The sequence below is a fragment of the Dermacentor albipictus genome, chromosome 6 (genome assembly GCF_038994185.2).
Source record: "Dermacentor albipictus isolate Rhodes 1998 colony chromosome 6, USDA_Dalb.pri_finalv2, whole genome shotgun sequence".
NCBI classification, from domain to species: Eukaryota; Metazoa; Arthropoda; class Arachnida; order Ixodida; family Ixodidae; genus Dermacentor; species Dermacentor albipictus.
In genome coordinates this window covers 112,893,897-112,921,611 of record NC_091826.1, presented here as the reverse complement: position 1 = coordinate 112,921,611, position 27,715 = coordinate 112,893,897, and the positions used below count along the sequence as shown (strand labels likewise).

General features: G+C 48.2%; 1 protein-coding gene across 1 annotated transcript; it reads left to right on the top strand.

The window, feature by feature from the left end:
- Positions 1-68: 68 nt before the first annotated feature.
- On the top strand, positions 69-27,348 carry LOC135913322 (uncharacterized). Its single transcript, XM_065445916.1, has 4 exons — positions 69-463; positions 17,510-17,682; positions 22,127-22,217; positions 24,579-27,348. The coding sequence occupies exons 1-4, from the start codon at positions 82-84 to the stop codon at positions 26,675-26,677; spliced, it is 2,745 nt and encodes a 914-aa protein (XP_065301988.1). The 5' UTR covers positions 69-81; the 3' UTR covers positions 26,678-27,348.
- Positions 27,349-27,715: the final 367 nt, after the last annotated feature.

Below are 27,715 nucleotides of genomic sequence, written 5' to 3'. Positions count from 1 at the left end.
CGCTTAAAGCGCCAGCGCGTTTGCCAATGCCCCGCAGCGGGTATGTGCCAAAGTAGAGGACAAGAGAGCAAGCAAGGAAGAATGGCCGACATAGAACACACCAGCGAAAGCGCACCAACGTCGTCCTGTTCTACGACAAGTCCGCTGCCTACCGCCTCGACAGCGACTCCCCATCGCAGCAGGAGCCACCGGAAGCGGAAGAGGCAACTGAAGCAGCGTACCGATGAGTTGTCTCATTCCAAGCCGGTCTCAGCCATCATTCCTGCTTCCGTGGAAGAGCCAATAAGTTGCTCATCGCCCAGAAGCAACAGCGAAGGCACAAACGCCGACACGCACAGTGCTAATCCACGAGAAGACGAGCAAAGCGCTGCAGACGCCGTTACCGCCGCTGCTGATCATGCTTCGCCTTCTACCGGGCCACCCATCGCCTACGACCAGCGTGCCACGCCTCTTGAATTTTCCGGTGAGCAAAGTGAATGTTGTACGAGCGAGCGAACGAGACAGGTGAACATAGCACTAATCTTGCCTTGAGTCGCACAAAGAATCGTCCCATAATGCACCCGACAGTTTCCCCAACGATAACCCTACAGGAGTTGCGGTGTCCGGCGCGAACAGCTTTCAGAAGCATAAACGTACAATGAGCTAGGAAATAAAGTTATGGTTGGCGAAACGTTAAAACCAGGAAGACAGTGATTTGGACTATAAATGCGAATTGCCAATAAGATAGTTCATATTAAGATCAAGAAATGGCAGTTGGCTAGACCATGCCGCGCGTAGGGAAGATAACTGGTAATCACCAAGACTGCCACATAAGTAGCCAGGCAAGCAAAATGCACTCAATCATGGAGGAACCGTTCTTTTAATTATGGGGTTTTACCTGCCAAAACCACTTTCCGATTATGAGGCACGCCGTAGTGGGAGACTCCAGAAATTGGGACCACGTGGGTTCATTACCGTACACCTAAATCTAAGTACACGGGTGTTTTCGCATAACGCCCACTTCAATATACGGCCGCCGTGGCCAGGGTTCGATCCCGCGACCTCGGGCTTAGCCGCGCATGGAGGAAAACCTGCTAAATGGCGTGTTAAAATTGTGAACCTTGAAGGTACATGATGGAGCCAGCGGAGGCAACACAGCGGTCACTCGAGATAATTTGCAGAGCCCATCAATCTGTAGTAAACATAAAGATATGCCAATGACAACGATGATGATACGCTTGGATGCATAAGCGAGTTTCATCAGTAGGGAGTGTCGGTACGACTAGTTATACGGATATGTACGGTTTCAATGCATCCACTTTCCCATCATCAAACGTACGTTGGCAATGTCACCTGATCAGTCAATGAAGTAATCCAACTTCAAAGACCCGTTCGACAAGTTCAGAACAGCTTTCTTAATGATTACAACATTCGTAGCAGCCATGTTTCCCATAGGTCATACGACGGATGTCACGGTTAGAAAGCACGTGTATACAAACTTGGAACTTGGAACCCTGAAACACCTTTTCCAAAAACCTGAGCAGTACCAAACGAGTACGGTTACCTGAAGAGAAAACATTCTCGAAAAAGAGATTATCAAAAATGCATATAAACACCTCCGTGACTCACAAAGTTATGTTTGTATATATATTTGCATGGGCCAGTCGGAGGGTTGTGTAAAAGAGACTTAAGGAACATGGATATAGTGTAAAGAAAAAACGTTGTTTCCTTCGTGGCTTTGTATTATAGTGTGCGTAGTTGTGAGGTGCGCTTCAAAATACATAGTGATATCATGAGAAGCTAACAAAGGCACAACCGTTGCATCGTTCGCAAGTGGGGATCGTTACCCACCTGCCGCAAGTTGTTTGTTCATCCACTTTCATATCCATTAATTTATCGTTTCTTTATTTCATTTATTAAGCACATGTAATTTCCCCTATGTTGTCCTTGGTGTCAGTGTTTGTTAGCTTCTTATGATACAGACATAGAATTAGACAAGGTAGTTAAAGTTGCGCCGACACCAAATTCACGGGGGTTAATTTTTTTGTATTTGGTAATGGGTACACAGCATCTAGAGCACCACAATGACGGCGCGCATACATTTGTTATAAGACGATTTCCATCAGACAGTTGCCCTTGGCTGCGGTCTAGCACCAACGAGTAGTTCTAGAAACATAATACACGATCGTAACAATGTGGATCCCATCCGGCTGTTTGCTTCGACAAGTGTTGGGATTGTTGTATTAGCCCCGAGAACGAACGCGAGCGGCGCTGCGAGCGCCGCTCGCGTGACGTCAGGGCACGGACTCGCGCATGTCGTCTGCTACAGTTCGGGCGTTTTCCGGGCGCTTTCTGCGGTTTTTTCGTTTGTTCGCCCTCGTTCTCTCTGCTTGTATACTTATGGTGGTCGTCTCAAATATATTTTTACGGCGTCTTCCTTTGCGAACATTTATTCAAAGAGCTAATTTCTTAGACAACAATGCAGCTCTCGAAGGCAACGCTACAGTGCCAGCCGAAGCGGCGCAGACCAGCCCATTGCGGGTTTTTCATAGGCGGATCGACAATCGCAAAAGCATAGCCTATAGGAATCCAGTTATGATACCATACCTGCCGCGGTGCAACAAGTATGTCGCAAAGCTGGCTATATATGACTTCTACAGCAGTTACGTTGATTTTATTCCGCTAAAACAGGTTTGCTCACGACGAGCAGTTCATGGTATAATATCGAATTTTTGCATTTCCTCACAGAAACGCTCGGCAGTAGCACGGTGACTTAACTAATACTGGAGCTTAGATTCTACACGCCTCACTTGCTTCTTTAACTGCTTGTCAACATTAGGCGGTTCTTCACGTGTTTATTTTTTTTTTAAGCGGCGGAAATTTGAAGTAAAGTTAATGAAGGCTTACAGCTATTTACAGAGTACAAAAAGGAATGTACCGATACATATTCCCTTTTCCGTGCTACACGTTCAACTCACCTCTTTAGAGCGCGTTTGTTAATGATTAATAATGCATGTTATGTTCCTCTTTTTTTGTCTATGTTACCAAGTGTATATCATTTATTTATTTCAATGACGCAGTGTGTTTTGCATTGTTATCGTGGAAATATTCCACTGTGCTTTCATATATTGTATAACTGCAATGTTGTATGGCCACTATATAAATGTAATTTATATGGCGCTTGATGTGTTACCCCATGCAGCCATATTGTACCTAAGAGGGTGAGGTTACCTCAAGCCGCGTCTGTGCGGCTTTTTTCCCTCATCCACCTCCATTTACCACTCCTCTGTACATGTGTGTGTGTAAATGGAAATTAAAAAATCAAATCAAATCAAACTCACTTGAGAAATTTACTGGTGCTTGTTGCTTGAGGAATATAATGACGAATATGTTTGGCAAACTGACACAGGCTGCTCGGCCCAATTTTTTTAGTGAAGTATGCCTGCTGGACCGCATAGCTGCAGCCAGAAAGCAGTCGAAGCGTCAATGACTAGTAGTATGGGACATATTGAAGATATCGAAATTCCCCCTGTGGAGGGTCATAAATCAAGTGAAAGTATATGCAAGGCTTGTGGTGCTTTCTTTATGAATGTTTGCGATTGGATTGGAGCAAACTTAAATTAGCCTGCAAGGTTCTCTTTTATGTACCGACGAAGCGAATAGTTATCCGTTTGTATAATTAAATAACGCTGGATCGAGACATGGTGAGACAAAAGGTGCTTGAATTTTCCTTTTGTAGGCAATCTAAGCTGCGTAGTAGTAGCTCGAGAATACGTTAGCCATTCCAGTTGGCGCTGTAAAGAAATGCTTTATGGTTTTAATTCGAAGTTGAAGTGAACTTATGGGTTTCGCGAACATAGCGTGCCTCGCCATACGGACAGTCGATTGCTACCGTTACGTGATCAGGGGTGTGCCATATTGTCGATAAAGGCTACTGAGGGCCACTATGATACATTTCATCACTTTCAATTGAGTGGCTCTCGATCTAAACAACGAAACTATTCTCTCAGGTGATTGCTACTATGGTGTTTGTGAATTAACTATGTAAATACTCTACATGACGCGCCGTCGTGTTAGCAGCCATGAGCAATTTGTTTTTTGGAGGCCTGTTTCAGAGGGGGATGAAAGTAGCAGCAAACATTTTCATAAGAAATGCGGGCCTAAGTATTTTTTTACGCATTAATGAATGGCCATATTTGAATAGAACAACACACCAGGGTAATAGGAATCATGATGACAGCTTCGCTGGGCAGTGTCTTTCTTACATCGGATGACATGTTGACGCCAATTACCTAATTTTTCTTCCACGTAAAATGCAATACCTCTCATAGCTAAATACTAAAGGAATGTTAAGTGTTTAGCGAAGCATCATACACAACTTCGCGCGTTGAATTTGCAGATATTCTTTTTTTAGTCAAAATTTACCGATAGACACGGCGCATATGTGCATTGCAAAAACTAGTAGACCCCTCTAACGCTACTTAGCTTGCGATATCCAAGCCGCAAAGTTTCTCGACTCACACGCTTTTGAAGAAGAAACTGTGGTTAATGTATGGCAGCTGAAAGAAGCCAACTTATTCTTCAATACGTACGGCTCGAGCCACCTATACCCCAAGCATACACGAAGGGAACGAGCGCGCGCGGCAGCCGAGCGAGCCGGAGCGAGCGGCGTCCTGGCCGTGACGTCACTCGCGAGAGGGCGCCATTCCTCTTTCTCGGGGCTAATAAAGAAAAAATGGGTGATCTGAATTTGTTAGACGTTATTTTCGCGCTCGAATAAAAACTAGTTTTTGTATTATTCATACCATTCTGTGCAAGTCGCAAGACAATGAAAATAAAAGCATTTTTGGTTTGATATTGTTCCCCCTGTCCCCCTGTCCCCCTGTCCCCCTGTCCCCTTGTCCCTCCCCTCCAGCACACTCACCGGGGATTCATTATGGCAAATTGTTTCTTCTCGAACAGCCGTAGCATTCTTTTATTGCAGTGCCCATTGGATATTACTGCATTACAGGGCAAAGAGCGCGTGCGGAAGCACAGAACTTCAGCATCTTATTAGCTATCCTAGACAACCACAGTGATCGCTGCGTGCTTCAATCAACGTAGCTAGCACTTTTCATACTAAAGGCAGACCTTTACCGTAGATTTCAAATGCGTGCGAACTATTCAGATAGTCATCGATATTTTATAAGTATGCTGACGATTGGCCCTTAGACGTATTGGCGGTTGACTTCAGTTGACTGCCCTTGTGAGCACGGTTGTGTTTAGGATTCCATGTGGAGATGTTATAGTGAGGAGATTAACCCTATTCGCGCTCTCAGTAGCATGAGATAAAGGCATCGACAACGCCGACTTTTGTCGAGCGCGAACCGATGCAGCTGGAGTGATTCACAATCACGCGTCCCGTGGCTGGTAGTGTACGTCACTTATGCCGTGACTTGGCAATTTCTGTGGTTATTGCCATCGCCCAGCATTAAACAGTATTCACTCCACAATTTTCTCTAAGCTGACACCGCTTAATTCTTTCGAAGAACTAGCTAAAGCGTCTTCGTCACGCGATGACGACCAATTGCAGCAGGACAGCGAACCACGTCGGCTCAGACAAGAAAGAAACGCTAGAATGGAGCTGGCTGTAATACCTTTCTTACTCTCCTGAAAAATAGATCTATGGTCGCAGTTGCCTTCACAGTTCAATTCTGTTGGTATAGCCCATTTGTCTTCAAGAAACGAATTGTAGGGCGTTTTCCTGGCCTTGTGCATGCTAGAGTTCTTTCGCAAAGACGTCAAGATCTTCCCCTATGTTAATATTCTGTAGTCTAAGAGACCAAGGCTAGTACGCAGTCTAGAGCCGAAGGATAAACAATGATAAATAATGTGTTCTATTGAGCAGGTGAACCCTTGAGCCCTTGAGCAGGTGGCGTATACGGTCACTCTCCGGTATTGAAGCGTTCACGTGGCGACAGAGTGCGAGGACATGCTCTATGCATGAAGTGTATGACTCTCCCCTGGGTTGAAAATGCCCAGCAAGCTTCTTCTTGACGATATCGGTGCGGATAGAAGATTTCACGAAAATCTGGCGCAGGTGATGTTTAAACGTGATCCAGTTGAGCAAATGGAGCTCATGGTTCAAAAACCAAATTTTTGCGATGCCGGTTAGATGGAATGCGACGTGCGTTAGTCTTGCAGATTCGTCCCACTGGTTAAAGGCACTCACGTGCTCGTACTGCTCCAACCAGTCTTCCACGTCGTCAAGGCAAAGTCCAGCAAACACCGGTGGGTCCTTGGGAGGATTGGGGACCGTCCAAGAAGCGTTTCCCACCTAAGAAGTCAAGGTGGATGTCGCGGTGTTGGTGTGATGGTCTTGCGACCTGGTCGGGTGTAGTTCGTATTGGCAGTGTCCCGAGTGGATCTCGAGGGATACAGCGTAATTGAAGCTGGAGAGGTACCGGGGCCGAGTGGATTGAAGAACTGGACAGCTCTCTCCACCACTTATGAGAACGTTTAGGCCGTCAGACTCTCCCTTATTCTCTCGTGTGTGAGCCCCGTGACACAGGCCTGAAACAGTGATGCTGAGTATGTGCAAACGTCAAGATGAAGTGTATGCATAATGCTGACAACATATATGCAGTTATATGTCGTTAATATGGACGCCTCCGTTGCTCAGACAAATCATGCATAATGTGAGTCGTCCATAATAGCGAATAAGTTATAAACACAAAATTTGAAGGTATAAACGTTCCAAAATATAACACGGTTTATTCAGCCAAAAAACGAGATGTGGGTGTGCACTGATTCCTTCAACCCTACTGTAGCGCCCAGAAAGCACTACACGTATGCAACTTGAAGTACGCGGTCTCCGTGTACCTCCTGTTCAAGATATGCGAGTGCCGTTTCCAAGTCATTGCGAGCTTCACGTCGAGCAACGGTTCGTCTCTCTTCTTCATCAGCGGCTTGTGTCGGCGCAGAGCGTTCTCCGAATTGATGTTGCTGATGAGTGGATCTACCGACAAGCCCCAGAGGCCGCTAGTCGCTCACAGGCTCCCTAGGCATTCGTCTCTTCCGCTTTTTCCAAGAACGTCAATACTTCTTCTTCCGGGTTTTTTTCACCGAGCTGTCCAAGCGCTTCACGAAGCGCCGCGAAAGGAAAGTCATCCGCTTCCTCCTCTGCATAGCATAGTGGAAGATCATCCTCTTCAACTGCAGAGATGTTGACAAGAACACTTGCGTGCCGCCAATAGTTCGTAATTGCTTCGGGCCTCACCGCGCTCCATGCCTTCCTCAACTTTTGAAGGCACCAGCTCAAGTCAATTGTTCAACAGTGGTTCATTGTCTTCCACGCAAGCTATGTAGGGCCGTGCAAGTTCAGTTCTGTAGTGTTTCTTATTCGAGCGAATAATTCCTGCGTCCAAGGGCTGTATTTTGGCAGTCATGTTGGGCGGAAAGAACTTCAGGATGAGGTTTTCAGATTTGCCTGAGCATGCATTATGAACCATCAAAACAGCCCTTACTTTAGTCTTCAAGAAGCGGTTGAATTCAAGGTGAATGTTGAATTCAATGTTGCCAGGAAGCTTTGTGTTTGAGTTTGAGTCATCCATGCTTTCTTGTTGCAATTGTAGGCGCAGCACGTGTTCGGGTCAAATGTCTTTCAGAAACACCATGATTTGCTCCACCTTCGCAACAAAAACTGGCTTCCACTTCCACTTGTGAGTGCCGCTCGCGTTGCACGAGAATCCCACCGTGATTCTCTCTTTACTGTGCTTGTTTCCAGCCACAGGTTCAGAAGCCAGGAGCAAATGGAGCTTACCAGCTATGACCGCTGGATACATGACAACAGATTCCACAAAACGCTGCTTCAATTCATACACAACACAGGCCTCACAGCACACATATAATACACATATGCGCTCCAAGAATAATGCCTTAACGGCAAGCCTTTACCCCAATAAGAAAAAGAAGCCAGGGCTGATGGTGGGCCGAATGCGTAGACTAAGTCATTCTCATTGAAGTCGTAAATATGAACAGGAGAATACTGAACAAAAAATTGCGCGACCTGTTCCCAAGCACTTGCAACGGCGGCTGTATTCACGCTTCTACTCTCTCCATGAATACGGTGCCTTCAAATTTAATGTCTGGTCTCAAATCTGCTGAGCCATCCCCTCGAGTAGTTCCTGTGAATGAATGCCTGGATAAATACGTAAAGTTGCAGATAATATAATCAAGCCACTTAAGAGAGAGCAGCTCCTTTAATTTAGATGTGTAAAAATATAAATTGAGAACTGACTTACCCATCGTTGCAGCGAACTCCTTCGCTTTTTGTTGCAGAATCTCGTCGCTCACAGCAGTGCCTCTGAAACACAGTTCCGCGAACAACATGTTGAGCGCCTCCTCCACTTGCTCAAACTTCCGGCGTCCCTGCCGGCAGGAATTCGCGCTTAGTGACGGCCCGCCCATCTACTTCTCGGATTCATTAAAAATTGCGTGCCGCCTTCGACATCGCCAGATCAATACCAAAGTTTATTTCTACTCCAGTCTTTCACCTATTGAACACATGCTGAAAACGTCTAACTTTTAAATTTGCATATTTCCTTCTTTAGCTTAGTGGAAAGCTCTGTCCATTTGCGCTTAACACCAGTCATCGTCTCCTCCGAACTGACCAGAGAAGCGTCCAGCCTTGCCTATTATGCGAAGCGAATATTGTCACGTGGTCGCAGTTTCGGCGAGTGCGATCGTCTGTCATCGACAATTTGATGCTCGTCGAAACCTGCTGGTTTTTAAACATTTACCATCGAATGTTCTAGCCTTATCACTGGTCGTCGCGCCAGTCCCAGAATATGCTCGACACAAGAGAAAAATGGCTGTAGTTACCTGTTTTTTCTCCGAAATAGCCGTCCATAGTCCGGATGGTGAGTTTAAATATTAACGGGGCAGAATTGCATGGCCAGAGGCCGGTAACCTAAAATTTCGCGCATATTGCGGGATGTCCCTATTAACGACACATGTCTGTCTGTCTGTCTGTCTGTCTGTCTGTCTGTCTGTCTGTCTGTCTGTCTGTCTGTCTGTCTGTCTGTCTGTCTGTCTGTCTGTCTGTCTGTCTGTCTGTCTGTCTGTCTGTCTGTCTGTCCCCCTCTGTTTGTGTGTGTGCGTGTGTGTGCGTGTGTGTGTGTGTGTGTGTGTGTGTGTGTGTGTGTGTGTGTGTGTGTGTGTTTGTGTGGGCGCCACCTTTAGAGGCTACACTCAACACTTCGCAGTATTTGCATGCTTACGAGGAGTGAGTGACTGAGTAAAAACTTCATTGAAAATAAAGAAAATAAGGCGCGATGGTTGGGGCCCCTTTCCAGGGCCCCACTGGAAAGCGCCTCGCAGGGCTGGGTGCAGAAGAGCCAATTGGCTCTCCCGCCCCTCATTCGCAAACCATGCCTCCTACTGCCTATTGCTCGTTAGTGAATGTTTGTGTATTATGTCTATGTGCGGAAACCCATTGGGGCACTCTTATGTAATGCGTTTTAGTGTGGCTGCGCCTGTGCATCATGGACACTATGAACCTCGTGGGGTGTATTCTGTGTAGGTCCCGCATGTTGGGGTATGTATTCGTCTGAATACGACGCCAGTCCTTCTACTGTTGGCGGTTTAAATTCGACTGAGGATGTCCGAAACGTCTCCGCTCGTATCTGCTGTAAGAGGTTATCACGAGGGTTCGGTGGAAGGTCGTCGTTGGGCAGTGCTGTTGCTCGGTCGTTCATTTCTCGAGAAATACGGTGTGCCTTCGCGTTCCCTGCTAGTGCGTAGTGTGCCGGATACCATATGATAGTGTGGTGCCCTTCTAGTTGATTGCCTAAACTTTTGATTATTGATTGGGGTGCCGTGCTATTTAGAAACAGGTGGCAAGCCGCTTGCGAGTCAGATAATACGACAGTCGAGTTGGTGTGGCGTTCGGCGTCCTGAATAGCCAAGGCCATGGCTGCAGCCTCTGCCACGCATGCCGAGGAGGTCTTGAAGGATGCCGATATTATGTTGTCATGAGAGGCACAGACTACAGCGAAGGTGTCGGAGCTGGTTCAACTAGCATCCATGTAATACACGTCCGGTCCCATGCCGAAACTTTTGGGAAGTCTTTGTCCTTGCTGTGTGTCGTCCCGAATGGTCTTGGGATGGATGTTTTTGGAAAGTGACGCTTCCGCAATGTACGATCAAACATTGGAGTCTATCTATTCAGTTTCCTCTCCGCAATGCTGGAGAGTCCCAGGGTGAAGCCTAACCTCGCAAATACTTCCCTACCGTGAGTTGAAGAACAAAGTCGTTTTTTCTGAGCATATAACGTCGCGACTGTGTACTCGCCAGCAGTATTGTGCAGACCTAGTCCCTCGAACCTGTGCTAGCACATTCGGGAAGACCAAGGCTGGCGTTTAAGGCTTTTCTAATTATTGTGTTTGCCTGTATTATTTCTTGGTTCGTGAAAGTCTGATATGGAAGGATGTATGTGAAGCAGGAACGCTTTCACGAAGTACGTCTGACAGCAGATGACTAAAAGGCTGTAGCACCCACCGGCGCCGCTTCGCGAGCACGTTAAATGTCGGCGCCCTCGGTGGCAGTGCAAAAAGATGGCGATAATAAAGTTGAGCGGCGTATACTCGCTGCGTAAGCACAGCACGTGCTATTCCATTCTCAGAGGCTGCTACGCCGGTCCTCTGGTTCTGGCACTCCGTTGCGACCCCTCGGTTTGCGACATTGGTCACTCCCGGCTAGGAGATTACCGACTCCAGCAACCTACCATCCTCAACCTTCCGTCTGAAGCTACTTCACGCCTGCGAGATGTCGCAGCCCTCCAATTCTACCAGCCCGTCTTCTGGCGCAAGGACCCAACGGTATGATTAACCCAGGTTGAAGCAACATCACCACATTTCCTCTGCGACTTTTAGGTTTCGCCACTTTGCAACCTGTCTCCTGAGGTGGCTCAAGATGTGCCTGAAGTCATCGCTGCACCTTTTGGCGATGCCCCGTACCAACGATTTAAGCACAGTATTCTAGATCGCACCACGACGTCTGAGGGCGCGCCCCTCCAGCAGCTGCTCACCTTCGAGGAGCGTGGAGATCGCCGCCCGTCCCAGTTGCTCAACGGCATGCGGCAGCTCTAGGCACAAGCAACGTCGACTCGAACCGTATGCTGTTAAGGGTACACTTCCTGCAGCGTTTGCCACAATCCATCCGCTTTGTCTTGGCAGCTGCAGGACATTTAGCCCTCCACCACCTCGCCCTGCTCACTGATCGGGTCCGCGACGCGCCTTCTGGTTACGTCGCCGCCCTCTCCTCTGCACCCGAGACCTCAGTCATGTCCCGCTTAGGGTCTCGGATCGACCAGCTGGCCGTTCCCGTCGATGCCCTCCGGACGTCCTCCCATGACCATCGTGACTCCTCCTCACGCCCCAGCCGCCGTCCCTCTACCCCGAGCAGTCTCCTATCAAACAGTCCCAGAGGCTCGCCTGTTTGCTGTTTACCGCGCCCGCTTGTGCAAGTCCTCATGCCAGTGGTCGAGAAATGCACTACGAGATCACTGACCGCGGGCTGTGACCTGGTCTTACAAACCGGGCGCCTTTTCATCGTCATGGATTGCATTTGCAGCATGCGCTTCCTTGTAGACACGGGCGCCGAGGTAAGCGTACTACCACCCTCCAAGCGTAACCACGGTTCTAAGTCCCCTAGTCCTACGTTGCGCGCGGCCAACTATAACTCCATCGCCCCGTATGGTCTACGGTCCCTCACTCTCGACCTTGGCCTGCAGCGAACGGTGGGTCTTCATCATTGCCGACGTCAGTCAGCCTATGCCCGGCTCCGACTTCCTGAGCCATTTCGACTACGAAATCAACATGCGCCGCCGTCGCCTGATTAACAGCAAGACGCGACATTCTATCTCTGGAGTTCTGTTGGCTCTCGCTCCCACTGGCATGTGCTTGCTGATTCCACCATGCCTGTATGCCCGCTTCCTCGGAGACTTTCCTTGGGTGTCGAGGCCCTGAAATTTAAATAAGCCACCCAGCCACCGCGTGACCCACAACATCGTCACACGTGGTCTAGCCGTTGCAGCTCGTCCGCGACGCCTCTTCCGTGAGCGTCTGGGCATTGCTAAACGGAACTTCGAGCACATGCTCCAGCTGGGTATTATTTGCCCTCTGTCCAACGGTTGGGCCTCCCCACTTCATCTCCCAAGACTTCCTACTTCACCAGCTTAAGAAAGAACCGCTTGACTGGGGTCTGTGTGGCGACTATCGGGCGCTCAACGCTAACATGGTCTACGATACCTATCCCCTTCGACACATTAAATATTTTACAGGCCACTTGGAAGGATTGCAAAATCTATAGTAAAGTGGACCTTGTCAAGGCCCATCCCCAAATCCGCGTTGAGTCTGCCGATATCTCGAAGACAACCACTACGCCCTTCGCCCTGTTTGAGTATTTGCGCATGTCCTTTGCGACACGCAGCGCAGTTTAAGCGTTCCAAAGATTCATTACCGAGGTAATGCGTGGACTCCCGGCTGTTGTTGCCTACATCGACAATCTCGTCACGAGTTCCAATCCACAAAATCATGAGCAATTTCCGGGACTTTCTTTAACTTCTTCAACAAATCGGCCTGGCTTTCAACCACCAGCTTCTTTGGGTCTTTTGATCTCGAGTTCCTGGGTCAACACATCTCGGCGCTGGGAATTCATCCGTTGCCCTCCCATATCCAGGCAGTGCAAGACTTCCCAGAGCCCACTACCCTGCGCCAGCTGCGTGTGTTCCTTGGCCTAGTGAATTTCTACTGGCGCTTTATTCCGCACTGTGCTGAGCTTCTGTACTCATTGGGTGACCTTCGCAGGACCAATGGCTCCTCATCTGCGATTACCTGGTCTCCTGAACCTAAAGCTGCTTTCATAGCTGCTAGACAAGCCACCACCGATCGGTGCTTCTCATCCAATCAAGAAGTAACGTGCCTACTTCATGGGCGCTGTTCTCCAGCAGCAAACCCACTCCGAGCGGCGTCCATTGGGCTTCAACTCCCGGAAGTTCCAATCTGCCGCGACTCTCTACAGCGTTTTTGGCCGTGAGCTGCTCGCTGTCTACTCCCCCATCCATCCCTTTTCGCAGATCTTGTAGGGCCAGCCATTTTATGTTCTAAAGGATCATAGCCCTCTGGTGTATGTCTTGCGCACAAACTCTTCCAAGCACGTCGCACGTGAGCTTCTTCAACTTGTCTATATATGGGAGTTAACTACGGGTATCTGGCAAATCAAAGGCAGAGAAATTGAGGCAGTTGATGCACTTTCCCGCATAACCTTTCTCTACTTGTACAACTGTGGACTGGGAAAGTCTAGCTCGGGCGCAGATGGAACACCCTCAGCTGCAAGCGTGGCGTTACCATGCCCGTTCGCCACCTCTACAACTCGTTCCTCACCCGTTTTTGTCTCGCTCATCTGGTGTGACATTTCGGCGGCTACTCCTTGCATTATCATTCCGCATCTTCATTACGACATCTGCCATCCCAACGTGCGAGCCATGCAGCGCCTCGTTACACAGCGCTACATCTGGCCAATCATTAACACCGATGTTCGCCAGTGGGCCAGTTCGTGCCTCACGTGCCAGACTGCCAAAGTGACCGCCACACGAAGACCCACACGCAGTCTTTCTCGCCACCTGACAGTCGCTTTTACCACACCAGTCTTGATTTGTCTGGACCATTTCCTCCCTTTCACGACTCTCGGTGCATGTTAACAATGACTGACAGCTTCACCCGTTGGCCCGGAGCCGTGCCCATTCCGGGCATGGCTGCGGAAATGATCTCCAAAGCCTTCGTTTCACCAAAGGCTTCCCTCTTCGGCTGCCCCATCATCGTGACCAGTGGTGACGGCCAGCAATTTGACTGCACCCTCTTCACTTCCCTCAGCCCCCTGCTTGGCGCTGAACGCTGCCGTACCACTGCATAACATTCCTGTACCAACGGCATGGTTGAGCGGCTCCACCACCAGCTCGAAGCTACGCTCACTGCACGCCGGGATCGGGAGCACTAGGTCGACCACTTTCCAATGGCGCTTCTCGGTCTTACGCGCTGTCCTTCGTCGTTACCTTGGCTGTTCTCCGGCCGAACTCGTCATTGGTGCACCCCTGACGCTCCCTGGAGACTTGATTTTTTTGGACCCCTCGCCCCTACGGATGCAGTACCTTCAATGCCAGCAGGACTGCATTCAGCGCATGCTCCCCGCCCCACCTCGATCTTCGGACTACAGCATCTTCGTGCAACCTGATCTTGCGTCACCGACCGATGTTTTTTCTCCGACGAGAAGCTGTAAAGGCGCCTCTTACACCCTCCTACGATGAGCCGTAATGTGTCCTCAAGAAGACGCCGAAGTCCGCCACCATCCTATTAAATAGTCACGAAAAGGTTGTCTCATGACACCGCCTCACATCGGCCAACCTTGAACCACTTCGTCGACGAGTACATTTCGCCATTCCGTCTGGGCGGGGGGGGGGGGTGGAGGGAGGGGGTCTGTGGCGGCTCATCGACGCCGCTACGAGCGGACGCTAAAGGTCAACGCTCTCGGTCAGCAATGTAAAAAGATGACAAAAAGAAATATGGGCGGCGCGTGCTCGCGGCGCAAGCACGGCACGTGCTAGTCCGTTCCAGATGCCTTCTACGCTGGTCCTTTGATTCGGGTGGTGGTGGTGGTGAAAACTTATTTATTTTCAGTGAAATTGCTGCGGGAAGACTCCGATTGGTCGGAGGTTCTTGGTTTGCGATGGGTGGGGCCCTCAGTACGGGACTCCGCTTACGGCTGCCACGCCAGACTCAGCTGATCTCCCAGGCTATCGCTGGCCAGCAGCTCCTCCCATCGCTCCGCTGTACGGTGTTGTATGGGATGTACTGCAGTGATTGCCTAACATGCCTACGTGATATGGTATGGGGTGGCTTTAGCTGAGCACCATGGGCAACGAGAAGGGTATGCCATAGGATGTATTTTATTGAGGATGTGACATCGTTGAACATAACATCAGATACATTTCTATTACCTTTTTGAAATCAATAGGTGATTTGAGTGTTTCCTAATATCCAGCGTGCTTGAATGGTTTAGAAAACTTGTGAATAAATACCGAAATTGTTTAGTACCGTAATTTGTTCGGCAGCGACGATTGACCAAAATATTTGCGTCTGAGATCATATTGACGGCTACGAGAGGGGTATGTTTCAAAGAAACTAATTTTGTTTTTAACTATTTCTGCCCTACATAAGTAGCGAGTCTTACATGATATAGTTGATGAACTTTTCAAGGGACACTCAAGGCAAATATTAAGTTAAGCTGAATTCACAGATTAGTGCTCGTGAATATCTAAAGCATCAATAGCATCGCGAACAGAGCCTTAATTATTGAGTAATTGAGATAAATGCAAGATGTGGTTAGAGACTCTCCCGGGACATTGAAGCACTTGCCCGATGACGAAAACACGCCTCAGTTCAATTCTGTCACTAGTACTCAATCATTGGTTGCAAAGCAACATCCTTGTATTGTATTATAAGACGAAATAGAATGCTACTTGTTAATTTCTATATAATGTTTTAGAAAAAAGAGCTCATTGAAGTTACCCTTTACAACGACGTGGGCGGTCGAAATGTTTTATTTTCGCTCGACTCCACGCCGTCCACGCTTTCGCGTTTCACTTGTTTCGTTATCGCATAGTGCTTGGCTGTTTTTTTCTGGCTCGTGAAACTCGCACAAAATACAAGTAGCATAGGATTGAACTTCCATGTTATTTCGCGGGATGCCCGAACGGTCTACGCCACTTCACCAAAAAGCAGCTGCAGCGGTGAATGCACTGCTTTTTCTAGGCTCGGCAGCGCCGTCTGTCGCACGGGGCTTTACTCAACGGCGGCAGCAAAGGGTGTTGGCGGCTTGTGCAACGTCACTTCTCCCCCCTCCCCCCCGGTTGTGCGGCGATAGATTTGAATTTCAAGAAAGGCATTCAGACCCGTCTGAGGCAATTTTCTCGTAAACTAAGTCTTTTCTTGGCGCAAAACAAGCGTTGCGAAGTTTCTGGAATGGTATTTAAACAGTACACGTCGACTTAGTATTCGCCGTTAGTGTCCATTTATGAACCCATGTTCAGAATACAGCTATATGATCATGGCAGCCTATGTTTCCAGTGCAACATATAGCTCTTTTTTGAAAAATAAATATTCTGCCCATATTACATTGAATTGCAGTACTCCATATTACCCTACAATAGCGTAAATTCCACATAATTATTACGCTGTATAAGCGAAGTATTACCTACGCTGTGTCTGATTGTGTGCACATAAACGGCATACCTTCTAGACCTAGAGACTGTAGAATAAATTACAGTTATATTTGTATAGATTTTACTTAGAATTTTACGGCGGTGGCCTTCGGCATGCTTAAAGATGAGAAGACTTAGCCATCATGTGTGTGTAGCTCCATTTGAAGTTTATCAGCGATACCCACCAGAACCTGGTGCGAACTTTGCAATGAAGATAAACGTTGTAGTTTAGCCTGAAGATCATTTCCACAAGGTGGTGTTGCATGACCAATTGAGGGCGCTTTTCAGTGCTTCTGCTGCAACACCACGCTCAAACGTTTTAGCGCCGTATTCAGAAATGTATCTTAACTTGAAACCAATACTTGACTTCGTCTAAATGACGCCTCGCGTGAAGGTGCCAGGTTAGCTTCATTGCGTTTCCATCGGCCAGTTCACGATAGGCGTCATTTATATTAAGGCAAGCATGGGCTTCAATATACATTTATGAATACCGTAGCGAGAGTGCGCTTGTGAATATGGCAGAAGGCATATCATGGAACACGGGCCGCACCTACAGCACTCATGATGCTCATTGAAGAAAAGCTTAGGCCCAGAAAACGGAGATCGCCGAAAGTACGTAATTCGTAGGAAGGACACCACATGCCAGAGCACGCCAACGCTTTGTCTGATTCATGAACAAATAAAGTATCATGATAGTACCGTCATCTTTCCAGGAGACTCCGGGCTGTGGCTGCTGCGTTTTTGCGCACTGCCACTAAGTATATGCGCTTTCATATAATAAAAGCCGTTATTACGTATTCTTGGCGTGTTTCTGTGTACTCTCCTAATATACCAACAATACCTTTCAGCTCCAAGCATATACACGGAAATCTGTGTATTTTATCGTTCAAAGCGATTGTAGTGATTGAGACTACCGATAAACCTCATGGCATGCAGGCCGAGACGAACTGTGAGGACACCAGCTGGAATGCTCTGTATTTCCCAGATTTTGTTCTATAAGTGTTAAAACATGTGCGAAATCAGTACCTGGGAAAGGCTATCAAAACTGTCATCTACAATTTCAATATAGCGTGAACTGGCTTTTTTCTAAGTTGTTTTTCTTCGCCGAGAAACTGAAGCAGCTCCGAAAAAACCTCGGGCACTCTAGCATGTACATCATAGATTACTGACAATAAGAATGTCACACGCTGTAAATAAACGCGTACTTCCAAAGCATTCTCTTCGTGACCACAGAGGACGCAACGAGTGACCAATCCCGGAGACCAGCGGCCAATCCGACGCCGACGACCAACCTGGTTGCGGCCAACAGCAGCACTAGCAGCCCCACGGCATCACCCGACGCCGCACTGAACAGAATCAGTGACTCAGCCCTAGCGTGCTCGCCAATTGCGGTCATTTGTGCACAGGTGAGGCCAGTGGATGGGGCTCATAATGTATTTTAGATGAAGGAACCGTGAGCACATGTTCAAAAGGAACAAATATGTCGCAATCCGAAAACTGTGCCAGAACTTAGCACGGCGAAGTTTCCTAAATGAAATAATTTGATTATGATTATTGTGATGCTTTACAGCTTCACACGTGCGTCAGGGGTGACCTGGTAGGCTATCAGTTAAAGCTCGCGTTTACGTATTTCGCATCTCTTGCCATTGTGCGATTTTTTGCTCACTGTGACGCGCTCGCGTGCGCTCAACGTACATCGACGTTCCTGTAACATGCTTAGAAAGCGGATAAAGTTTGCTTACTACAACACTGCTAAGCAATGCGTGACCGATGGTGGGATCGAACTAGGTGGTACAGCGCAGCAACCCCAGGACCTTAACATTAGGGCGCGATGTCACGCACGCTTCTCTCGCACCAAGTCGCCATTCGGAACGCCTGGCGAGGGAGTAGCATGCCAGTTTCTGGAATTTTGTCCTTACAGCTCACGCTTTCAGGCGCCGCGTTAGACTGCCCGGATTCTTAAATCGGAACATACCTACCGAGTGGTTGCAGTACACTTATAATGTTTTCGCACTAAAACTCACAAAGTCTGAGCAGCTGTGAATGCTACGCTCATGAATTAGTCCCGCACTCGCTGTGTCACCCAGTGCCACAAACTCAGTGACTCAAGCAGGCGGGAGGTTCGCTGAAGAGCGGCACGTACCCACTCCAATCATGTCCCAACTAGCTAAAGCGTTGGCGTGAAAGCGGCTCATTGAAAAGCTGTACGTGGACGGTGTATTCGACCCGGAGCCTGCTGAAGTGCCGGGTTCTTGGCCTTGAGGAACCCCTTGTGCAGTGGTTCAGATTCCGCTTAGCAATGGATAAATTTAAGGGATTTCTTTTCTTTATTATTATTCTAGAGTGGCACGCACACATTTGCCCAATTTGGTGACAATGGCGCCGGTGTTACGACGAGGTACTATATCCGGAATCTTGTCCGCACGGTATCTAGACGACGAATGAGTGACGGTAACAACTTGGTGACGAAGGTGTGTTTGTGTTGGACACCACATCGGCGCTTGCGTATATGACATCCGCCACCAGCCGCCTCGCTTGGAATTCCATTGTATACTGATCGGATATACATGAACCCGGAATGACAATCGCTCAAGCACCGAACCGCCAGCCACCAGCACCCGACAGTTAGCCAGTGGCCTAAGTTGTGGTGTAATCCGCAACACAGCAGCAGCCAGCACTCCAAAATTGGGAGGACACCCAATGAAAGCTTGGCTTCAATATCGAATATTGTGATATAGCGTGGTTGAAATGCTCAATTTTGTGCCAATTTGCGTACAGTGTGCCAGAAAAAAATGGCAGGTGGCCTAATCGCTGCCTAATGAACCAGTTTGTTTTATTGATGCTTTGGTTTTATTAGTTTATTAATAACTTGTACTTTTGCACTGCTGAAGGTGTGTTGGATAAAATGATTTTCTGGCCTTGTTTGTATAATGTAACCTTTTATTTTTTTTTTGTTCTAACGTGCTTGTCGCAATGCAATTCTGTTGTACTTCGATTCTACATGGTTTTCTTTATTGTATGTTTACTTTACCCTTCCTGCTTGGGCCTTCCAAGGCCTGCAGTATCTCCTGAATCAATAAAAGATATTTTTAATCTTTGACTTAGTGGCGCTCGCACCACGGCGTTGGTGGTCTTTAGGTTGGGCGAACGCAACGCACGAACCGAACTCGGAGGCAACTGTTTTCCATTAGCTAGCGGGTTATTATCATGCCACGTTCCTGCGTTTGGCGTCACCAGCGACGTCATTACGTGCGATTTGCACTTCCGGTTTACAGGAATTTTGCCAAAGTCGTGCTCAAGCGGCGGGTCTCTAGAATCTGCGATTCCGTGGTTTGGTGTAGGGTAATCCGCGAATTCAAATTAATTATAAGTATTGCAGACACTTGAGTAACTCAACTCGTAACTAAACTTATGGTCTGACGTTATATCTATAATGAAACCCATAAATTTTCTACTGTACTATATTTTTCTATTTTTTCTGGTTTATTTTGATTTTCCTCCCCGGTCATCTCAGAGATTTCTAATTCATTCTAATTTTTCCAGATACTTCAGTAACTGAAATGTAACTAAATTTATGCTCGGATGTCATATCTTTAAAGAAACCCGTGAATGTTTGTACTGCACTATTTTATTTTTTCTATTTTTTGTGAGTTATTTTGAATTGCGTGCCAGTCGTCTCGGTGATTTATAAATAATTATAACTATACCAGACACTTCAATAACTCAACTTGTAAATAAACACATGCTTTGATAGCATATATATAATGAAACCCATGAATATTATACTGTAATGTTTTTATATTTTCTTCCTATTTATTTTGAATTTCCTTCTCAGTAGTGCCAGAAGGTGAACCGGAAGTGCTGCACAAGAAACAAGAGTGTCACTCGATGCTCGTGCCACTAAAGCACGCATACATTCGTGTGCCCTGTAGCGATGCAGAGACAGCTGTAATCCGTACTTACATGGCAGTGAAAAACAGTGATATGCCTCGAAAATACGACAAACTGTAAGGTGAGGTCGTTCTCGCGTGAGTGATTACAATTTGCGGTAATTCAAGTTTTAGTATTTCAAGCAGTATTGAAAGCAAGACGGATGATGTTTAGCTGTTCTGTTTGCCTTTGTGCTAAACTTTCTGCTCAAGCTTTTTTTTTATAAAGTTTGTTTTTTTGCTAAAGTGTCGCGTAGAATCCGCTCGACAAATGGCGGCATGTCTGGAAAACAGACGCGCAATATCAGTTCCTTAAGGGGCGCCTATGCAGTAACCCAAGACCCGAGGGCACCACTACACCGGTCATGCACTAAGGAAGAGCTTGGTTTACAATATTCACGGCCTCCCAGTTCGGCCTACCCACCCGATATCGCACGCTGTACAATACCGTTCTTAAGAGACCTTGCGCCGAAGAAGTACTCTTTCACTAAGTAAGGTTTCCTTCGCAACGAATTGCAGAGAGTGCAAGAAAAAGAAATTTTCGCTCAACCAACTCTCTACATCGCGTCCAAGATCCGGCAGACCGCAGCACCCGACTTAGTGCGCCATTCTCTGTGAAACTCAAGAACATCACCTGATGGCCGGCGATCACATACACTTTCTTGAGGTCCAGTGGACTGCGCAGTCTGTTGATCTTCTACAACAATGGATATGCCTAGGAACACTGAGGGCTGAGTTGGAGCTGCGAGGAGGAAGAGGAGGAAGAAAAACATTTAAAAAAGAAAAAGAGAGAGGACAAGGAGGTGTCTGTCTGCTTGTGCGGGAAGTGCTCTTAGTCCAGGGCTTCTGCGGCTCTTGCTGCCTTCCGGGCCCGCCGCACCAGTTGCTGCTGGTTACCAAGGCCCGAACTAGTCAGCACGGCCTCCCACTGCTCGAGTGTGGGGTTGGGTATTTGCGGGGCTGCCTTCACGTTGGGCCACGCACATGTGGTGTGATATGGGGAGGCGTAGCCATTACAAAGGGGAGATTTGTATGAGTATGGTGCAGGATGTATTACGTGTAGTCGGCTTAAATGGGGGTATATATTGGTTTGTAATTGTCGCCATGTTACGGCGTCTTCACGTGAGCAGCTTTTAGTGGAATACTTTTAGTGGTATTGGGGTGCCTTCACATAGATATTCAATAGGCCACTAATTTCATAAACAAGTGAATAAGACTCTTCCTACGAGGAGATAACCGCTGGCAATGTAAAGCGCCGCTTATTCCTGTAATACCTCTAATATGCTGAGTTTGATATCTTAAATTTCTGTATTATGGCATGCGAATCGTAGTGTATAGCTTAAGCTGGCGCTTTGATATGTTCGAGCATGTCATCATTAGTCGTGCAATTAAAAAAACAATTACTATAAATATTCTTGTACCATGTAGGGTCTGCCTAAACAACAGTTGCTTTGCTTTGTACAAGTGTATCCACCACATCGAGAAATAAAGGTGGACAATATGTTCAAGTTTTCCTTGACGTAGAACATATTTCCGCATTACCTACATATGTGAATCGAACTAGACATTAATCACTAAGTAAACATCTTTGTCGATGTACGCCTCTTAGCTAATTGCGCTGAACAACGCTACTAGGGCGTTGAAAATGGATTTTGTTGTGCCCTACACATTTTCCAGAATACGGTGCAAACATGGCGATGACGCATCGCTATGACGAAGAAGTTTCACAAGAAGAAAAAGGAACATATGCAATTAAAATTGCGTTCTATGCAAATATTACATTTTTTTTCTTTTAACTTCGGTGGTGGCTTCTCAACAGGGTAAAACAAGCGCGATCAGTTCTCGCTTTCCTCGTCTTTATTCATTTTTTTTTCTGTCTACGGCGATAGCAGCAAAAACACGATGAGTGACTTTTTTGCAGAATCCTGCAAAAGCACCACCGCTTCACGGCACAACGCTTGAAAGCCAGCTCCGGAGTGGCTACTCAAGAATTAGTACAATGTCTGCTTTATGTAAGTACTTTCAATTGTTAACGCCATGTGCATAATGAGTGTTCACCTGATGTCACATCAACAAAAATCACATCATCAATTTATCAGTATAAACGTACAATGGCGTCGAGCACGTTTTTGTTCTTGCGCATGTATGTATCGAACAGTCCATGGTATTTGATTCCTTCTAGGTTCTAGAGTTCACTATTTGAAACGGTCGGATATTTCCTTTTTGTCAAAATATAAGGAATAACAATACTTGTTATGTATTAGAGAGTCGAACAAGAGTGAACGATAAACGTGACGATTGTTCCTAATGGTTATCAGCAAGAGATGCTATATAAAACTGACAGCTGATAACAGAAAGCATTCGTTTCTCATGCTCCTCCGTTGAATGGGCGTTCTGTGCCCTTTGAGCTGAATTTTTTTTTAAACAGCAGCTAAAACATTGAATACAGCTAATGAATATATTTGAAGAAAATCATTGAAATTCCTAAACAGCATATAGTGGTGGGGAAGTCTCTTGCTTTTATCTAAAGTTGAGATCTGCGTTGCAGGCAGCTTGTGAGTTCTGGCTCTCTCAATTCGGCATGTCATTTCCCCCCCAAAATTGTATGTTTAGCTAATACGAGAATAAACGGCACACCTTCATCTGAAGTTTCTCTGTCACGCACGTACATGAAAAAATTTTTTTCCACAAAACAGAGTTTTAATGAGTGAGCGTGTGTCACAGAGTGCATGCCCGTGCCCCTCTCAAGATGGCCGCCATTGCCGCAGCAACAGCAACGCCGCTTGCACAGTGATGGGGAAGAGAGCTTCCCATTGTCCCGAGCTCGCACGACCTGTTTGGTCACGTGTGTCGCCTGAGCGCGGCGGAGGGACGAGGCGGCTCGGCGAGCCGGCAGAGCAGTTTGGAAGACGGAGGAGGTTGGTCGGGCATCGGGGGACAGCTGAAGATGTGGTCGGCAGGCTGAGATCTCCAGGCCGAAGCCTTCGCCGGTCGAGCGACAGACGGTGCAAGTCCGTCAGGATCTTCGGCAGCGAGGTTGCAGCAGCCCGACGCTCTTCAGACCGGGACCTCGGCAGGCACGCCCCAGATAAGCCTCGTGTTCCAGGCCGCTCTCAGAACTTTCCGCCGGACTCTCTTTTCTAATCGCGTTTAATCTTTCATTTGTTTATCCATCGCGTGTTAATTTTTGTATGTTCTGTTAGTGTAGTGTTAGCCGTATTTATTGTCGCGTATATTTTTCATTTGTGTCGCGGATTTTTTGTTATTTCGCGAGTTTAAATGGTTCCCACGTGGTGGGCTCAGTGTCGCGCGAGTGGCGTCAGGGCGTGTGCTGTGTGACCCGCACGCCTTCCGCGAGCTAGGACCCACTACTGGAAGTTTGCATGTTTTTTTTTCCATTATGTCTCGGGCATGGTTTTATCTTATTAAATTGAATGTGTGTGTTTTACGTCGCCTTCCGTCTCATGCCTCTGGTTCACGGTCGATCAGGCGTGGACCTTATCGCCGGTCAGAAGTCGAACCCTCACTAAACGCACGCGGGGTGGGTTTGTTGGCGCCCCATCCCCTCCGATTCTGAGAGTGCGAATTACCTCACCACCAATGCTTGACAGCGTGGCGATATGCGGTAGATGGCACGCCAGCTTGCAGATGGAAATTGTACAACCGCATAATTAAGCTGATGGCCTTATTCCTTAAGTAGGCCCGTTTTATTTGTTAACGCCTGTTCTCTTAGACGAGGTCGCCATCACACTCAATTTAGTATCAAAACGGCGGCATACGGAGGTGTATGGCAAAACAAACGCCAAGTGCAACCAAAAAACGAGCAGAAGCGCTCATTCCGCGCTTATGATGCTCTCACCACCTGCCAACATATGGGGGAGTTGGAAGGACTGAAACAGGACAAGAAACATGAGTCAGCTAAACAAGCTTCGATAAGTACACAAAGCAGAAATGGAAATGAAGAAATTGTGCGAACCCCTGGCCCTTTGGTAAATAATCGTACTCGAAGAATTTTTAACTTTGCCGTCTATCCAAAACTGTCCGGGGGTTTCGCAAAGCGTTGACACGCGGAGCAACATGTTTGTGAAAGGCGATTATTTGTACATGTGACGTTAGCAGCAAGGCGACCACCACGATGATATGACAGCAGCGACGAAAACATGAGCACTGATTTATTGTGCTACGAAGAATAAACGTCAAACTCTGTTCTCTTAGACATGGACCAATAATGAATGGGGTGCAAATTTTCTCCCTGGAAGTTCGAAGGTCAGGTTCCGATGGTGCGACTAAACCCCCGTAGCTCGTCCCTCTCTAGAAAGGTCAAGCTGTCGTATTTTTTATTTACCGCACTTTTTTCTCTCTCTTCCATGCAGACAGCAGTGCTACATCACACGAGTTCCAGCGTTCGGCGCGTGACCGACAAAGTGGGCGACACGCAGGAACCATCTGCTTGCTGTGCATCGCCGTTGGAGCTCTTACAGCTTCGGTAGCGCTGGCGCTCCTAATGTTCTGGTGGCGGGCGCAGGACATGGCCGAACCGTGCGTCGACTTCGACTGTCAGCTGGCGATCCGCTATCTCTGCTCACTCGTCGACTCCGACATCGAGCCCTGCGAAGATTTCTACGGGCACGTCTGCCGCAAGTGGGACGCGGAAGAAGGCGGACTCAGCTTCGTAGACGCTGCAGTAAGAGACCTGGCCCTAGCCCTCAACTGGACCCTCCTGAGTATCGGAGCTGGACGGGAGCGCTACTACGGCGCTGCAGATTTCGTACGCTTCTATGCTTCTTGCCACGCGTTCCTTGCGAGAACTGGAAGCCATGGTTCCCGAGAAGAGAAGATCAAGTTTCCCCTCGAGCTGTTCGCCAACGATTCGTCGATCTTGCACTTACGAGACGTGGCAGAACTTCTGACTCGAGTGGTCGTGCTTTCGCTTACCAGGGGAATTTCCACAGCATTCGGAGTCAGTCTGGTGCGGCATCGTGGTAACGTTGGTCTCTACCTAACCCGGGGAAGGAGTCTGGCCGATAAGCTGGGCGAAAGAAACCAGACTAGGATGCTCGTCGGTTACCTGCGACCGCTGTTTGATACGATCAAGCTGCACTTTCTGGAAAATTCTACGTGGCTGAACCTCGAGGATATGGTCGGCGCTTTCGAAGAGTTCGAGTTCCTCCTGATGCAGCCTGGAAAGCGATGGCGCGCCACACAAGCTTTAGAGCAGCTCCAAGTTTCGGCCTTGGACTCCATCGTCGGAGTCGATAGCTCAGTCTGGCTTAATGTTCTCAACGCCGCCGCAGCTACAAAGCCACCGATGACACAGCATAGCCTGCTGCTTGCTGATTGCCTAGAATGCCTGAACTCCACGGCGCGCTCGTTCGCTGCTCGGGCTCAATACGCCGCGGTCTACGTGTACTCCCATGTGGCGACGGAGATCGGCCGCTTCATTTACAAGAGGAACGAACTCGCTCCGAAGAGAACCGCCAACGCACCGGTGGCGTGTCTGTCGGCCAGCCGGGACGTGCTGCCGCCCGTGTGGTCCCACCTGTACAGCAACCTTAGCTACAGCGCCGCTTCAGCCGATGCGCGTACCGCCGACATCTTTGAGCGGGTACTCCACCTCGCCTCTAAAACACAGGCCGCGTCGAGCGTCTCCATCGGCGGCGTCGAGCACCAGGCAACCACAGCGCTCTCTTTTCCGGAGGTGTCCACGGCGGATCTCTTCTTGTACAATACCACATTGGAACCGGTGTCTGGCATTCCAGGTGGCTTGTTCGACGGCATCGATCAACAGGTGTGGCAGAACTTTCCCGCGCTGTATCTCGCAGCGAGAGAGCACGAGGCCTCGAGACGACTGCGAGAGCCAGTAACGGCGCACTACGCCGTCGAGAGCGCGCTGCTTCTCAGGGGCCACGTGACGTACCAGCCTCTTCGACGTGCCGTGGTCGTTCCGGCGGCCATGCGCCGGCTGCCCATGGCCTACCCCGAGAGTGTCCCCGTCGAGTTCGAGATGAGTACGACGGGAACGCTGCTGGCGACCGAACTGTCTCGCATAGCCGCATTATCGCAGTTCTCCCTCCAAACGCCCTGGACGGAGTGGTATCGAAAGAGCGTCAATAGACTCGCAAATTGCACCGAGGACATCGTCGTAGCGTCAATGAAGAGCGTCGAGAACGAGCACGTCGAGAACGACGCCTTCGAGTTGTACGTGTGGAGCCGCGCGTTTCACGTGACCTTGGGCGCTCTCCGGGGGTACTACCTGCCCAAAAGCACCCGAGGCACGCCTGGCTCGCAACGCTGGTTGTTGGCGCTGCAGACTTTCTTCAAGCGCTTCTGCCTACTTTCATGCGGAGCAGGAACCTTGGGCTCGGGCGTGGGACGCAAGCTGCGCTGTTTGCTTCCCGCTTTGAGCACAATGGAGTTTCGCTATGCTTTCGGCTGCAAGAAGTTCCGCAGACGGGCCAGGTGCTTGAGCTAGTGGCATCTGGGCGATCAGGGGCCTCTGCGAAAGACGGGAAATTCCTCGTGCACATAATCTCCAAAACGCACTTCTTTATGTTTCAGATTATTAGCGGTTACTTTATTATTATTCAGCTTGGTCGCTTGCCTTCGAGCAACAAAAATCGCAAAAGGTTACCTGCAGAAATGCCTGTGACAAGCGAATAACATCTGTCTCACGTAATTAACTGGTTGATTGACTGATTTTAAGGTATGAATGAAAGACAAGGACTATAACAAGCGCAATAGTCGAGGGCTTTATACTCTTTGGCCACCTGAAGTACCAAACGCACATCGAACGCATATACGCGAGTGCATTTGCATCCCACCGTTTTTGGAAGGCAGCCACTGGAATCGAAGTTGGAACGCCATGCTCTGCAGTAGACGGCCCGGACTACTGAGCTTCCGAGACAGGCATCACTACGACGGACAGCTCCACAGTAACCAGCGTCAATGGCATGGAACCACTGTGGGCCTGTACTTTGAACATGAACGGCTGTTACTGTATCCCAGACAGCAAACACACGTGTACACAAGCGCACACCCCACATACACACGAAAGACTTCTGTTGAAGTTTATCTTGCATGTTTTCGAAGATAATAGCTTTTTGACAACACGCTTAAATAAGACTTATGTTTGGCTGTGCAAAGCGCTCGCGCAAATAAGGTTTTGCAGGGATGGGTGTAGTGCAGCGGTGTAGCCATAAATTTTGTTCGGGGGGGGGGGGGGGGGGGGCTCACGGTGCAGCACGGCCTCCACCTTAAGAGGAAGCTTTAGCTCGGGCCCAACTCCGACGCGGCCTATTCAAATACACGTAAAACGCAAAGACGTTTTTATGAGATAACCCCTGGGCCGATTTCAATGAAGTTTCTTGCATTTGAAAGAGAAAGCTAAATTCTAGTGACTGTTGCAAGCGGAAATTCCATTTAGGGCTTGAATTTTCTTTAAAATATTTTCAAATATTACACCGTCCGAAAAAAATAGAAGCACGAAGTTTACAGATTCATATCTCTGCAT

Bases quoted from the DNA above. Each gene is read 5' to 3' on its own strand.
- LOC135913322 (XM_065445916.1), top strand. From the start codon at position 82: ATGGCCGACATAGAACACACCAGCGAAAGCGCACCAACGTCGTCCTGT. The intron at 17,683-22,126 runs GTGAGGCCAGTG...ACTTTTTTGCAG, and splicing joins TTGCGGTCATTTGTGCACAG to AATCCTGCAAAAGCACCACC. The intron at 22,218-24,578 runs GTAAGTACTTTC...TCTTCCATGCAG, and splicing joins TAGTACAATGTCTGCTTTAT to ACAGCAGTGCTACATCACAC.